Genomic DNA, 16,762 nt, shown 5'->3' with positions numbered 1-16,762 from the left:
CCCATTACTGGGTATATATCCTAAGGAAGTGAGAGCCAAGACAAAAATAGATATATGCACACCCATGTTCATCCCAGCACTGTTCACAATAGCAAAGAGATGGAAACAACCCAAGTGCCCATCGATGGAAGAATAAATAACCAAACTGTGGTACAAACACACACTGGCATACTGTGCAACACTAAAGAATAATGTAGACTCTGCGAAACACCACATAATATAGCTGAACTTGAAGGATATTATGCTGAGTGAAATAAGTGAATCACAGAAGGACAAATATTGTGAGTCCACAAATGTAAAAGTCATGGAAAGGTTTATGTGTCAAAGGAAACTTTCTTTGTTGGTTACCAGGCATGGGAGGGGTGGGGAGGGAAGATTGCTAGATAGGTTTTCTTTTTCTTTTTTTTTTTTTAAGGAAAAAAACATGTATATATACACATACACACCAGCCAAAGATTATTAGTGGATACCAGGGGTAGGAGAGGAGGGGAAAGGGAAAACTCTTGTTGCACGGCATTGAGGTTATGGTAATGGTAGTGGGATATTTTGGAGGAGGATAGCTATAATGGTGACGCAACATGAAAAATGTCATCAGTGTCCCTGAGCTGTGAATGTGAAAGTCGTTATGTTGGTGAATGTCTTGTTGTGTATGTTTTTACCACAATAAAAGGAAATAAATAAAAGGAAAATAGTGCTATGACTCATATTTTAAAAACCTTTCCCCCTGACTACTCTTGTTTGAAAAATGCACATACCACTGATTTTGAAATTTGTAGCTTAGTTTTTGAGAAGCAAGAACATGTTTAAACAGCTTGTTTAGCTTCTGCAATTCGTTCTTCTTGTCATCTTTCTCCACTTTCTCATCACCTTAATTTTATGGTGCTTTACGTGGATGTTGCTGATCTCTGATGAGTTGTAGCTCTGATGATGAAGTTTTCTTGCTTTACTCCTTACTCTTTAGACAGGAGTTCTGTCTTTAATGAACTTTCCTTTAGTTTTCCTTATCTTCCTTTGGTTACTCCTGGCAGTTCCTTGTTCAGGCCAGATAAGGAGCCATATCACTGGGTATCTCCAGCATCTCAAGCCAAGCAGTGCCAGAGAGGGACAAAGGCCTGAAACATCTACACAGGGTAACCAGCCACACTGTTATTTGAGAAAGCTGCCCCCAAAATATCTAAGTAGCCCTTTTCTATGTAAAAGAGAAAGATTCTAGAAACCTGTGTCAGATCATTTTGGGTTTTGTTTCTTATTTTATTGTTTTTTTTATTTGCTTCTTTTAAACTTCTTATTTTGAAATAATTATAGATTCACAGGAGGTTGTACAAAAAAATAAAGCTATACAGAGAAGTCCCATGCATCTGCCACCCCGCTTCCCCTGGTGTTGACGTCTTGCACGAGTACAGTAAAATATCAAAACCATGTAATTGACATAGTGCAGTGCTCAGAACTTAACACAAACTCCACCAGTTACACATGTACTCAGTGTGTGTGTGTTTCTGTGTAATTTTATCTCCCATGTAATTTCATGTAACTGCTATCACAGCCAAGATGCAAAACTGTCATCATTGCTTGTCTCCCTCATGCTACCCCTTTAGAACCATCCTTACCCTCTTTTGCCCCCAAATCCTAACTACTGTCAGTCATTAATCTGTTTTCCATCTCTGTATTATATTTCAAGAATATTATATAAATGGGATCATATAGTATGTGTGCTTTATGCACTCAACGTAATTCCCAGATGGTTTCTCCAAGTTGTGTATATCACTAGTGTCTGTTCCTTTTTTATTGCTGAATAGTATTCTGTGGTATGGATATACCACGGTTTGTTCAGCCGTTTACCCATTGAAAGACATTTGGGTTGTTTCTAGTTTTTTACTATTACAAAGAAAGCTGCTATGAACATTTGTGTACAGGTTTTTGGGCAAACAAATTTTCGTTTCTTTGGAATAAATGCCCGAGAGTACATTTACTGGGTCATATTGTAAGTTAATTTTTACTTTTAGAAGAAACTTGGCAGTTTCCAAATTTTCCAGAATATACCATTTTTCATTACCAAGAGGCATGTATGAGAGATCTGGTTTCTCCACCTTCTTGCCAATGGTGTTACTATTTTTTATTTTAGTTTTTCTGATGGATGTATAGTTACAGCTCATTGTAATTTAATTTGCATTTCCCTTTTGTCTAATGAGTTTGAACAGCTTTTCATGAGTTATTTTCCATTTCTGTATTCTCTTTAGTGAAATTTCTGTTCATGTTTTTTGCCCATTTTCTTATTGAATTGTTTGTTTTCTCACTGTTAAATTTTAAGAGCTCCTTATATATTCTAAGGAACTCTGGTGGCATAGTGGGTAAGGCATTTGGCTGCTAAATAGAAGGTGAGCAATTCAAACCCACCACTGCTCTGTGGTAGGAAGATGAGGCAGTGTACTTCTGTACAGATTTATAGCCTTGGAAACCCCACTCCCACTGAGGCTTGCTGTAAGTTGGAATGGACTCAATGGCAGCGAGTTCATTTCATATGTATATGTGTATATATGTTCTAAATACTAGTCATTTGTTGAAATGTGGGTTTGCTGATATTTTCTCTCAATCTATAATTTCTCTTTTCGTCTACTTACATGATATTTCAGAGAGTAATAGTTTTTAATTTTTATAAGGTCCAGTTTATCAAGTTTTCCTTTTATGAATTGTGCTTTTGGCATCAAATCTAAGGACTTTTTGTCCAGTCATAGGTGCTGAAGATTTTCTTCTGTATTTTTCCCTAAAACTTTCATATTTTACATCTAAGTCTTTGGTCAATTTTTAGTTAATTTTTATGTAAGGTATATGATTTAGGCCAAGATTTAATTTTTTACCTATGGATGTCTGATTGCTTTGGCGCCTTTTGTTGAAAACATCATCCTTCTTCCTTTGAACTATTTTGTACCTCTCTAAAAAAATCAGTTGAGCATATTTGTGTATGTCTATTTCTGAGTTCTCTGTTCAGTTCCACCGATCTATTTGTCTCTCCCTCCACCAGTTCCATACTATCTTTTCTCTTTTTTTGGGGGGTGGTGTTTCCTCCCCTCCCCTCCCACCCGTGCTGGTAACCAACAAGGAAAATTTCCTTCCATAATATAAACCTTTCCTTGACTTTTTACAGTAATGAACTAATATTGTATTTGTCCTTCTGTGATTGACTTATTTCACTCAGCACAATGTCCTCCAAGTTCATCCATATTCTGCGGTGTTTTGCAGATTCTACGTTATTCTTTAGTTTTACGTAGTATTCCATTGTGTGTATGTACCATAGTTTGGTTGTCCATTCTTCTGTTGTTGGCACCTAGGTTGTTACTATCTTGATAATACGTATAGTAATCCTTACCACTGAGAAGAGTTGTTCCTTCTACTTTATTCTTCTCTTTTCAGAATTGTTCTTAGCTATTTTAGGTCCTTTACCTTTTCATATAAATGTTAGGACTCATCTTTGTCTGCAAAAAACTTGCTGGGATTTTTATAGTTACTGCATTAAACCTATGGATCTGTGTGAGGGAGAATTGACATCTCTGCAGTGCTGAGTTTCCAGTCCGTGAACATGGTGGCGGTGGTGCTGGTTGCTGGTGAGTAGGCTCTGGCTCATGGCACCCTTCTGTTTTACAGAACAAAATGTTGCCTGGCCCTGTGCCATCTTCCTAATCATTCACATATTTGAGTCCAGGGTTTACCTCATTTTTGCTGACCTTCTGTTTCACCATGATGTCTTTTTCTAGTGATTGGTCTTTCCTGATGATGTATGCAAAGTAAACGAGCCAAAGTCTCATCATGCGTGTTTCTAAGGAGCATTCTGTATTTCTTCTAAGACTGATCTGTTCATTCTTCTGGCAGTCCATGGTATATTCAGTATTCTTCACCAACACCACAATTTGAATGCATCAGTTCTTCTCTCTTCCTTTTTAATTGTCTGGTTTTGCATGCATATGAGGCAGTTGAAAAACTGGTTTGAGTCAAGCTCACCTTAGTCATCAAAGTGACATCTTTGCTTTTGGCTTTTTTAATTTTTTCTTGCTTTTGAAAAAATTTTAAGAGATCCTGTTGTATGATGTCTCTCCAATTATTTACCTCACCTTTGATTTCTTATATCAGCATTTTATGATTTCTCAGCATTTAGATCCTATACATGTTTTGTTAGATTGTGGTGGAGTATTTTACTTTCTTTGGCACTAATGTAAGTGGTATTATGTTTTTTTATTTCAGTTTCACGTATTTGTTGTGACAGAGTTTTTTGTGCAGAACTATGGTTGGAGTATTCTGAGATTTTCATGTTCATAGCAAAGGAGAGAGAGGAGCAGTTAGAGTGCAGAATCTGGAATCCCAGGGGTTTGAAAACTGAGATGAGGGATTGGTGTGGACCCTAGAGCAGACAGACTTTGCTTCAAATCCCAGCCCTGGCACTTACTAGCTTTTTGACTTTGGGCAAGTCATTTAACCTCTCTGAACCCATACCCTCAACTGTCAAAAAGAGAATAATGATACCTCCTGTGCAAATCTTTTGTAAAGCTTTGAGATAGTATATGCAAAGACTCTGTGCCTAACAGAAGTCTCAGTATATTTCATTCATTATTCCTGGCTATAGTGGAATCATGAGGTACATGGTTAGGATTCACAAATGAGAGGGGCAAGTGTACCTACCTTTATGATCAGCAGACATTCTTTGAACCCCTTCATAATGCTAATTTTCAAAGACACGAAGTCTTGACATAACTCCTGTCCTCAAGGGGCTTTGGACTTTTGCTGGAAAACATGCTGTATGTATAAAAATTCCAGGACAAGGTCTTGCTTGTTAAGTTCCAAATGTATGGGGCAGATAGTGGTGCATTAAAGAACTTTCTTCTTGGGTTTTGTTTGCCCTTTTTTTTGCCCTGTTAGTGCAGTGGCTTCTGTATGTTGGTGAGAGGATATGTGGGGGTTGGAGGGGGTGCATGCAGATTTAGGGGAAGGGAGTCATATGGGAATATGTAATTAATTTTTATACTTTCCCCAGTAAACCATCGACCCCTTTTTATGATGTCATGAGGGATTCCTTAATTTTGCAGCTGCTTCCTGATTACGTCAGAGAGGAGACTCTCACCCCACAGCCTGGAGCTGCACTCACAGAAGAATTGGAAACAAATGAAGTGCTGAATACCTAATGGCTTCCACAGGGAGAGCCAGTTCAGGCTTTGCAGGCCTCCTCATGCAAGGTCTTCCTCAAGTATTTCTGACCTCCAAAATGTCTTTGTTCTGGAACAGAACAACCAAAACTTGGCCCAGAGCCAAGTAGGCGGGAGCCTGGGGACTCCTTGATGCATACTTCCCTCCCTCCAGGTGTTGTGCTTCTTTCCTGGATCTTGTTTGGTGGGTGTTACCCTTCTTAAGGTCTCAGGATCCTCTGGAACCCTTATCATTCAGAGTCCTTAACCTATCCCAGAAGTCTTCATCCTTTCTTTCCCTCCCCCACTAACATCATCCTCACAATCTGCTGACCTTCTTCCTGCAACATTTCTCATACCTACATGCTTTTCCATTCCCTCTCCACCTCTCTTGTAAGAAAGATGTTACAGTTATTTGGCATTATAAAGTTTATGAAGGGCTCTACATAAAATCTCTCTTAATGCAAACAAGTTCATGTTCTCTTAGTTCAAATGATCTCCGTCCCTGTTACTGTTTTCCAGCTATCTCTATCTGTTCTAAATGCTCACCACTGCTTTGTTCAGAAGCTTTGAGTATGAGCCCCTGCTCACTGCCTATTGAGTCAAGTACACGTTCCTTGTTCTGACATTCCAGACTCTCTTCTTTGTGGTCCCAGTCATATGTCATGCAAATAATCGACAGCAGTGAGTTTGGTTTGGTTTTAATATCTACTAAAGGAGCTCTGGGAGCTCTGGTAGCATAGTGGCTAAGGCACTTGACTGCTAACCAGAAGGCTGGCGGTTCAAACCCACCAGCCACTCCTCGGAAGGAAGGTTGGGCAATCCTACTTCCGTAGTGATACTGCCTCGGAAACCCAAGGAGGGGTCGCTATGAGTCAGGGCTGACTCGACGGCACATAACAACAACAACAACAAAGGAGCTCTGGTGGTGTAGTGGTTAAGGCAGTTGGCTGCTAACCAGAAGATTGGTACTCACCAGCCACTCCACAGAGGAAAGATGAGTCAGTCTGCTTCCATAAAGATTTACAACTTTGGAAACCTAATGGGCATCTCTGTGAGTCGGAATCAACTTGATGGTAATGAGTTTGTTTGGTTTTGGAATATACCTTACATGTCTGATGTATGCTATATACACAATTATTTCTTTTCCCTTTAATGACAAATAGCATCTTCCATCTTCTCATTATTTTGAGTTACAGTTGAGTATGTGTGTATTCTTCCTGTCTTCCTCATTAGATTACCATCTTCTCATGAACAGTATCCTATTTTACTTTATATCCTCCACACTTGGGCAGCCAAATAAATGTTTTTGGAATGAATGGGAGAGATGACTTTGTTAGGAGACTGGAGTTTCTTACGCCCTACGTCTACCCACTTTTAGAAGACCTCTATAAAAAAATCAGAGTTTTTACAATCCTAGAAACACCAAAGAGAGTAGCAAGCATGACAGTAGGGGCTCTTGAGGAGGAAACATTACTTTTCACATTCCTCTGTCCAGGGATGTGTCATGGCTTGCCTTACACCCAGTCGGCCTGTGTTCTGCTATTGTGCGTGAATAATTTGCTTGGGTGTGTTATTGGGCCTGATCCTTCTGACTCATTCGATCTGTTCCTCAGGGGATAAAATAATCCCTTGTGGGCATAGACATCTCTGCTTTTGCTCTGAGATTTTGTTCTTGTCTTGTTCCTATGCACTGACTGCCTCTCCCCCGCAGCCCCCACCACCCCCTTTTTTTTTAGCCAGCAGCTGCCACAAGGAACTCTGGCTCATACAGCAACAGCAGAAAGATGTTCTTATGCCCACTTCCTGTAGACACGGAGGTTTTGGTGGACTGCTTAGGAACTATGCCAGCCCTGTGTCTGACTAGTGACTGACTCATGAGAAAAGCAGCCTTGTCTGAAAGATAAGAGCCAGCAAATCACCTCCAGGTGGTGGTAGTTTGGAGGTGACTGACCATTCATTTCCTCTCTTTGGGAGGAGATGGTAGGGAGGGACTGGGTGAATAAGTGGTCTTGCCTGCATTTTTCTCCAGCTATTAGTGAAGCAGCCAAGCAGATAGTTGGTTAGTGGATCCTGTTATTGTTGTTGTTATGTGCCATTGAGTCAGACCCGACTCATAGCGACCCCTCCTTGGGTTTCCGAGGCAGTATCACTATGGAAGTAGATTGCCCCATCTTCCTTCCGAGGAGTGGCTGGTGGGTTTGAACCGCCAGCCTTCTGGTTAGCAGTCAAGTGCCTTAGCCACTATGCTACCAGAGCTCCCTAGTGAATCCTGTTGTTGTTGTTGTTATGTGCCGTCGAGTCAAACCCCACTCATAGTGCCCACTAAATCCCTTCTACTGCTTTCAGGGTATCAGACTTATGTATTATCCACCCTGTGTCTTCCCTTCATTATTCTTCATTCCATCCTCTTGCCAGGAAGCTAGCTGCATGCACCAGGAGAACTCTGCTTGTTCCATTGCTGCCAGATTTTTCTGTGACCAGCCAAACCCCACCCTTGTTGATACTGGTTTCCTCCATATCTCTCCCTGACAAAAACTTGGTGCTTTGTCCTGGGAGTTGATCAGACTTGATGGTTCTCACCCACTGTCTTGGCTGGGCTTGGTGGGTCCAGGCAGGTGGGCCTGCTCCCCTCCCCTGCACGCCCCTCTCCACCCGTCCTGCCTCATCCCCATTTCCTGCAGGAGGATGCTTTGCCATCCTGGAGCCATCAGGCACAGCTTTGCTTTGGCAGCACCGTCGCGCACACACTGGTGGGAGAGGGGACGTGTTTATCACTTTTCCTGGAGATTATCTGTTTAAGCACTTCTCTGACAGTTACAATAACAAGGGCAGTGTGTTGTGTTTCCCAGCAGAAGGACACTTGCTGTTGAAAGATGTATAGCACTAATTAGAAATACATAACATCCGGCCACATGGCAGCCTTCTCCCGGCCGCTCCATTTCCTGATTTCATACAACTTTGACGACAGTTGGTTTATGTTTTCCATGAATATGTTCTCAGAAAAATGAGAAAGTATCCCTGTTGCATAGGAGCAAGAAGACTATTTTTGCCTTGAGTAGGTATTTGGCCACAGGAATACTGGGAGCTCTGGTCACCTGTCTAGCTATGAGCATGTGGGGAGGGGCAGAACCAGATTCAGACCTCAGGTGACTTTCTTAGTAAGAAATATTTCCATCTGACTTCTTAGCCAAAGCCACCCACTGAAACCCTTGAGCAAGCCTGCTTTTGAAAAGAAGGGGAAAGGCTGTTTAACAATGTTAATGAGTTCCTCAGCTCATGTCAGGCTCCTGCTGCCTGACACAGAGCCAGAGGAACCTAGGCAAATACCAAGGCAAACAATGCCTTTTCCTTCCCCGCCCCACATCACTTGTTGGCCTGGGCCAGCCCAAGTCTAGGAATATATATGGCCATTCATCAGACTGGGGTCAGTTTCCTAGGGCTAGCCCCCAAATGAGTGGACTCTGGGAATCTAGATGCTGTTTCCCTCTTGAAACTTCTCAGAGTGGAATTTTATGGGTCCTGGCCCACAGAGACCTAACAGAAGTGAAGAACATCCCTGAAGACCCCATAACACTCAATCTAACATTTCTCACTTGAGGCATTGGGTCCAATTGCCATGGTTATCTGGGTAAATAACTCTTCTTCGCCCAGTTGAAAGGGCGTAATGTTGTAGCTACCATGCTTTATTTGGACTTAGGGCAGGCCTTCTCTTTGTTCTTAAGAAATTTATTCCCTCTCTTGAGCCTTACCCCCACCTTAAACTCTGAGAGACTCTCTAGCCTTGGGTTGTCATTTGTCATAAAATAGAAATGGACTTGGTGAAAGTAATCTCCCTCTGCCCCATTTTATCCTTATTCAGGCTAATGAGAGCATCTCATTGGAATTACAGCCTTGACATCTTGAACTGCCAGTGTATTCACACTAACACATCTGTCCAAGCTTACTCTATTTTGGACTTAGTCTCCCATTCAAGGCTTTGTTGCTAGTTAGAGGCAGACGACTGGCAGCACTCGGCAAGGGCCTGGATTGAGTTGGGGCGGTACTGGCAGTGCTACTGCCTATAGCAAGCGTGGAGGGGATAAGTTGGCAGCTCTTCTTGGGACGGCTTATACATATTGTTTCCCTCCCTGCTTTCCACTCTGCTTCTTGGTTCTTGGATATTTTTCTGTCTCAGTAACCTAGGTGTAAGACCTTACAAGAAGAAAATATGAGAGTAGCAAAAACCTGTTCTGATCCCTTGAATTGTTACCACTTCCTTACTGCCTGCCATAGTTGAGTTGGAGAGTTAGAGGGTGACATTTGGGATCAATGGACATCTGGAAGGATGGCGGGAAAGCCACAACAGAAGAATTGCTACACTGAAGCTATTCATATGTTGGGCCCTTCTGAGCGGTAGCCTGTGCTTCTCGCTCCCTGGGCTTTCCGAAGTGGTTTGGGGCTGCCTTTGTATACTCCAGTCATATTTATTTCTGTGGCAAAGACTGTTAGGAATAACTGTGGCTGGTGTAGCATCTCTGGAATCACAGCTTCAGTTAGGCCCCATTGACGAGACTAGTGAGCTGACGAGAGAGGGCTCCCCATTGACTACTGAGGTTAAAATGCAGGCAGGGACAGAGATCAGACATGTGGCTAATTATTTTTTTAACATTTAGAGATTTTGAGAGTCCTTCTGTATTACAGAGGGAATTAACAGATTACTGCTGCCAGAGCTAGTAAGCCTGGCCCCTGTCTCCTATAGGTGTTAGGTATTTCTTCCTCTGAGGCTGCAGGTTGGACTACTGCCTTCTTTTTGTCACTGATGCCTCTCAAGATTGGAGGAAGTGGCGAACAGGGAGGGCCACTGTGGAGTAGGTGCAGGTAGGGGTTTGAAGTGCATTATGTAGCTCCCACCAAAGAGCTCTCACCATCACCAAGGCGGCTCCTTTCACTGACCTGCAGCCAGAAGGAGGGAAGGCAGGCTGAGAAAAGAGAGAGGGTGCTGGTATTGGGAGCCAGATTTATTTCTTGGTCCTAAGGGAAGGAATTTGTGAAAATAAAGCTAACACTGATTTGGTACTTATTATGTGCCAAGCTATTACATTAACTCATTCAGTGGAAATAGGTTATTTCATCCTTACCTCTTCTGTGTTCCTGCTCCCGAGGAAAACAGGTTACAGATAACTTGTTTCCCTCAGGAGCAAGAACATAGAAGAGGTAAGGATGAAACCAAAGGTTGGTTATTCAAAAAAAAATTTTTTTTAATTTGTTGTTACTGTCATTTAGAACATACACAGCAAAACATACACCAATTCCTCAATTTGTGCATGTGCACATTAGTGACACTGATTATATTCTTTGAGTTGTGCAACCATTCTCACTCTTCTTTTCTGACTTGTTCCTCACCCGTTAACATAAATTCACTGCCCTTCTAACGTTCCTATCTAATCTTTCAAGTTGTTGTTATCAGCCTGATACCATGTAGATAGTTCTTAAAAGAGCATAATGCTCAAAACCTACCTTTTTCACTTGTTAAGCTAAACTGTTACTTGGTTTTTAGAAAACCTCAGGAAATAATTTTTTATTTAAGGTTTAAAGATTATCTCAGGGCATTAGTTTCAGGAGTTCATCCCGCCTTCGTGGCTCTGTGGTCTGGAGTCAATGAGAATTTGAACATCAATTCTGCATTTTCCCCCTTTTGATCAAGATTCTTCTACAGACTCTTTGATCGAAATATTCAGGGTACTATCCAGTTCATTTCGTCTCATAGCAAAGGAGGAGGCAGTTGCTCATGGAGACAATTAGCCACATCTTCCTTACCCTCCTCCTAATCCTGACTCTCCTTCCTCTTTGCTCCAGATGAATAGAAACCAGGTGGTGTGCCTCGGATGGCCTCTTGAAAATTTTTAAGACTCCAGGCACTGTTCCGCAAACTAGAAGGTAGAAAAGAAATACTAAGCATGTTATTAGGCCAATGAACTGGGATGTCCCATGAAACCATGATCTTAAACCTCCAAACTAAGGAACCAAATCCCACATGGTTTTTTATTATACATAAGCAGCCTCAGCAGCTACTTTTTTTTTTTTTTTTTGGTCATTGTTGTAAATATATCACATAACTTTTGCCAGTTCAACTTTTTAAAGGTGTACAACTTAATGACAGCAATTACAATAATTAGCTGTGCGACCGTACTCTTAATCAATGCACTATTTCCATCACCATTAAAGGTGATAATCTTTTAATTTGTATTTCCTCATCTTAATTGATGATTTGGCTCCTGAGTACTCTGGTGTCGTAGTGCCTAAGGTATCTATCTGACTGCTAACGAGAAGGCTGACGGTTCAAACCCACCAGCCACTCCTCGGAAGGAAAGTTGGGCAATCTACTTCTGTAGTGATACTGCCTCAGAAACCCAAGGAGGGGTTGCTATGAGTCGGATCCCACTTGACAGCAGTGAGTTTTCTTTTTTTTAATCTTTACATTAAAAACCAAAAAACAGACTCACTGCCATTGAGTCGGATCCAACTCATAACGGCGACTCCTTGGGTTTCCAAGGCGGTATCACTACAGAAGTAGATTGCCCAACCTTCCTTCTGAGGTGTGGCTGGTGAATTTGAACTGCCAGCCTTCTCATTAGCAGTCAGATACCTTAGGCACTATGCCTTAGAGAGACTGAATCTATTAAATATCAGTTCTGGTTACTGTAGCTTTATTTTACCAGTAACCAGCTAAAGGCAGAAAGCCTACAGCTACAGCTCAAACTGAACAACTTGGGGTAACTGGTCCTGGGGAATGATGGGATGCAGAGTTTACACAACTCATCCTTATGGTAATAATAACCATACCACATACTAACTCATATCCTGAGCATTGTGATAAGTGCTTCAAATGCATTATGTCATTTAATTGCATATCTACTTTTTGAGAGAGGGAATATTGCTTCCCCAAGTCTTAGATGAGGAAAAGGAAGCTCAGTAACTTGACAGCTATTAAGGGTCAAAACAGAGTCTGTCTGGTGCTTACACCCTTAACTGTTGTTTTGTCTCTGTAGTAAAACCTGTTGGAGAGTAGGGGGAATATTTAGTTTTTAAAATAAAAGGCATGGCGAAATAGTTCTAATCAAGTAAGATAAAGGCCTTTCCAGTTGAGTTTTGTTTTGTGTCACTAGTGAAAGGTGGAAGACCCATGATATATGTGACCTAACACTAAGGCTTGGTAATAAAGGGTAGCCCTTGGTCCTCAGGGTACTGATAGAGTTCCTTTTGTTTCTCCTCAGACTGCTTCTCAGAAGAGTGCCGCTCTGTGATCCAGGAACAGGCTGCAGCTCTGGGCTTGGCCATGTTCTCCCTACTGGTGCGGCGCTGTACCTACTTACTTAAGGAGTCTGCCAAAGGTAAGCAGCTGAAAGGCAGGTGACTGGGGACTTCCCAGCTGCCTGGACCTCGCCCAGACAGGCCTCGGTGCCATGTGCTTTTTCCGTGTCTTCTCCCTCCACTCTCCAGTCTTCTTCTTCTCAGTATGCTCTCTTCCTTTTGGCCCCCTAACTAGTCCCATCACTTTTTGTAATCTGATACCTCTAAGGCTCTCTTTCTTCCTGGTGGTAGAACTATTTCTTCCTTCTTTTCTTCTTTAGTAGTTAGGATTTTCATTATACCTTTGAGCTTCTGAGTATTCCCTGCAACTATTTAAAAAACAGGAAAGTGGGTTTCCCTTTTTGTTCATAACTGATGTTTTGAGTTGTGGTCCACACCCCCCGTGCCCCCTCACCCTAGTCAACTGAATTGGACCATAGCAAGAGCTATTTTTAACCCTTGGATTGAGTTAGTATTCCATATCATTTAATTCTCCCATATCCTAGAATTCTAAGCCTGATTACTGTAGCAGTACTATAAGGTAGGGCTGAAGGTCTCATCCTTCTTTCAGCTTCTAAATCAGTATTGGTAAGGAGTGAGAGCCCTCTCCCTGAAGTATCAGCTTTGAGGATACCTCTAGCTTCAAACCTGTTTGTTTTTTTTTTTTGTTGGGGCGGTTATTTTGAAACAATTTTAAAGTTACAGAAAAATTGCAGGCATAGCACAAAGAACTCATATACCCTTCACCCAGATTCCCTGTTAACATTTTACCGTATTTGCTTAAGTTCTTTCTCTTTCCGCACAAAATACAAACATACATGTGCACACACAAACTTACTCTTGTTACTGTTTTCCTTCAGAACCGTTTGGTTGTAAACTATAGCCACGGTAGACCTTTACCTCCAGATACTTGGCTGTGTGTTTCCTGATAACAGAGACATTCTCTTACATAATGACAATACAGTTATCAAAATCAGGAAATCACACTGACATAGTAATACTATTGAATCTATACACTTCATTCAGTTTTTACTGAATATATTAATAATGTTCTTTATAGTCCCCTACAAAACAAAAATAAGGGTTTTTCTAGTCTAAGATCCAACCTAGGATTACGCATTGTATTTAGATGTTCTGTCTCTTTAATCTCCTTTAATTTGGAGTAGTTCCCCAGTCTTTCTTTGTCCTTCATGATTTTGACATTTTTGAAGTATACAGAGTATTTATTTTGTAGAATATCTCACAATTTGAGTCTGTCTATTCTTTATTCATGATTAAATTCATGACTAAATTGCCAGGCACTCTAGTTCTGTCTCAGTACGGTGCTGAAGGAAAGCTAAAAGGGTGGGCTGGAGGCTAGAGCCAGGCCACAGGTGAAGCAGAAACAGTGGTCTGCAGGGGCAAACCTAGTGCACTGGTTCTCTCTTTGTCCTGCTTTTCAGAATCCTCTTAGGTGCTGGCACTTGTCCTTCGCTTCTGGGCCCAGCTTTCCTGTGGACTTGGTCTCCCTTCCCTAAGAGCTTGCTGCCGTCCCAGCGCCCCAGGCCTCACTCGGGGACCACAGCAGACCTAGGCCCAGTTCTCACCCTTTGCCTCTGCAGCTCAGCTGTCCTCTCCAGAGGATAAGGATGACCAAGATGACATCAAGGTGTCCTCCTTCGTCCCAGACCTGAAGGAATTGCTCCCCAGTGTGAAAGTCTGGTCAGACTGGATGCTCGGCTACCCAGACACCTGGAACCCTCCACCTACATCCCTGGATCTGCCCTCACAGTGAGTCAGCTGCCCATGCCTTCAGCACTGCTGGCCTCAGCCCACCTGTGTCCCTTCAGCTCCCTATCGAGTCCTATTCTTTGTTCCTCCCACCTGCAGCCCACTTGTTTCTCTGTTCCCTCCTCATTTGAATTTGAATATTTTCCTCTTGGAACACCTTCCTCGTCCCCTGATGTTTTAGGGTATTATTGCCTTTCCTCCAGTGCTGTTTCTCCCTCCCTCCTTCAGAATCCCTCTTTTTTCACCCCTTCCATAGCTAGCTCTGTGTTTGGTTCTTTGTCTGTGCTCTTGCTCTCTCATTCTCACTGCATCTTGCTCATACCCTCTCTGCAGCTGCCCCTTAACTCTGGGCCTGTGTTGATATGTATGTGAGAAACTTTGTCTCTTGTTGCTTTCTCTCCCTTTCAGTTTTTATCCATGTATCTTTCAGGTGCTCTCACTGTTTCTTATGCTGTCTTACTCTGTCTCCTCGGCTTTCTCTCATGACATGGTGGTGTGTGGGGCGAAAGAGCGCCCATTCCCTTTCTCCTCACCATACCCCTCTCCTTACCCCCTCATGTCTGTGAGTCAATTTGATATTTGTAAATGTAAGAAGTGTTAGTCCAAGGAGTCTGTCTGTCTGTCTGGGTGTGTCTGTATTAATCTGTTTGTATGTTTATATGGGTGTTTCTTATCTATATCTGTTCTGATTCTGTGTTTGTCTGTCTGTGTTAGAGGGTCTGTCTGTGTCTGTCCGTGGGGTTCTGTCCAGTTACAGTCTTTCGCTGTATCTGTCTGTGTTTCTCTGTATATATGTATTTGTGCCCTGTGTGTCCATGCGATTGTCCATATCTCTGATTATATCCATGCCCATTTGTGTCTCTGCCTTTGTGTATCCTGGGCTTTGTGTCTCTGGGGGGGTTCAAGTGTTTCTACAAGGGGTTTGTTTCCTTTGTGTCTGTGTCTCCAAGTCTCTGTGTCCTTACTCATGTCTGATTCTAGCTTTGTGTCAGATTGTGTCTTTGTTGGGCCACATCTGTGTCCATGTGTGTGACTGTGTCCTATGGGAGTATTTCTGAATGTCTGTGTCTTAAGACTGCCTATGTCTGTGTCCATGTTTGTCCATGACTACATCTGTATGTTTCAGTCTGGGTCTGTCTGTCTGAAAGGGGATTTCTGGGTATATGGGTCTGTGTCTGTCTGCCTACCAGCCTCTGCTGTGTCTGCCTGCCCATGCCTGCCTGCCTGCCTGTCTTACCTGTTGCCTACCTGTCTCACCTACTGTGTGCCTGCCATCCTGCCTCTGCCTGTGTCTACTGGCCTGCCTTGTCTGTTTGCCTGTCTTTGCCTGTCCCTGCCTGTCTCATCTTCTCTCTGGCAGCCTGCCTGCCTCTGTCTGTCACTTTGTCTGCCTCGTTATCTGCCTCTGCTGTGCATTTATCTCTATCAGGGTCAGCAAACTATGGTGCACTGCCTGCTTTTTTGTAGCCACAAACTAGGAGTTTTTTTATAATTGTAAATAGTTTGGAAAAAATCAAAAGAAGAATACTGTTTCGTGGCTTGCGCAAATGACATGAAATTAAAATTTCAGTATCTATAAAGTTTTATTGGAACATAGCTATGCTCATTCATTTACACTTTGTCTCTTGCTGCTTTCACACTGTAACAGCAGAGTTGAGTAGTTTGTGACAGAGACTGTATGGCCCACAAAATCTAAAATAGCTACTGTCTAGCTGAAAGAATGGCATGATGAAGGCATCTGGCTGCCTGTAATTTCATGAGGAGGAGAGAGAATCACCATCAGCATCTGCCCAAGGTTGATTCCTATGAGGCAAAGTCAGACATACCTCCTCTCTCCGATCTTTTTACCAATTCTGACACCATCTGTCCCTCCCACAGCACACTCTACTTCTTCTGCTGGGTTTGATAATTTGTTGTCATGACCATGCAGAACTCATAGACAATACAATTATGAGGTTTATTAGGAAAGTAACAGGTTACAGTTCAGGACCAGGAAAGACTCAGGATATAGTTCTTCTGTCAGGACAGCCTGTTCTCAGCCAAGCCCACAGGCAGACCTCTCTCTGCCATTTGGTACCTCAGCCCCTCAGGTCTCGGGCCAGCCAGGCATCTGTAACAAAGCTCTTTAGCTCCACCAAGTGCCTAGAGGCACCCCACTCCTTAAGTAAGCCTCCTGCCGGAAGGCATGCTCAACTATGTCCATGGGCTTGGAAGCCCATCGCACTGTCTCCTGCCAGTCTCCTGGTTAGGCTGCCACTGTTTCTCTGCTCCTGCTTCTCATTGTCTCCTGCCACCTCCAGTGTTACAACTCCCTGTCCTAAGCATCTAGGAGGATCCCAGTGCGGAACCCTGGGTCCAAAGGACTGGTTCCGCTTATAAATCCTTCTTGGTGGTAGTCAGCTCTCCTCTCTCTGCTTGAGTCTGTCTCCTTTTATCTCTTGTAAGACTCAAGCATAGTGGCAAAAGCACTTGACTGCTAACCAGAAGGCTGG

The 16,762-nt window shown here is 42.7% G+C and overlaps 1 protein-coding gene across 1 annotated transcript in view; it reads left to right on the top strand.

Annotated features, from left to right (window-relative positions):
• The window catches only part of SMG6 (SMG6 nonsense mediated mRNA decay factor), a 304,176-nt gene that overhangs the window by 113,422 nt on the left and 173,992 nt on the right, over positions 1 to 16,762 (top strand). Inside the window, exons 11-12 of the mRNA XM_007937452.2 lie at positions 12,425 to 12,541; positions 14,102 to 14,270. Of these exons, the coding sequence (XP_007935643.1) occupies positions 12,425 to 12,541; positions 14,102 to 14,270 (286 nt within the window). The remainder of the gene's footprint in view (positions 1 to 12,424; positions 12,542 to 14,101; positions 14,271 to 16,762) is intronic.

This window comes from Orycteropus afer, unplaced genomic scaffold (assembly GCF_000298275.1).
Source record: "Orycteropus afer afer isolate SDZICR_OR568_19922 unplaced genomic scaffold, OryAfe1.0 scaffold00042, whole genome shotgun sequence".
Classification (NCBI taxonomy): Eukaryota; Metazoa; Chordata; class Mammalia; order Tubulidentata; family Orycteropodidae; genus Orycteropus; species Orycteropus afer.
Note: the sequence above shows the minus strand (reverse complement) of the source record. Positions and strands in the feature narration are given on the sequence as shown.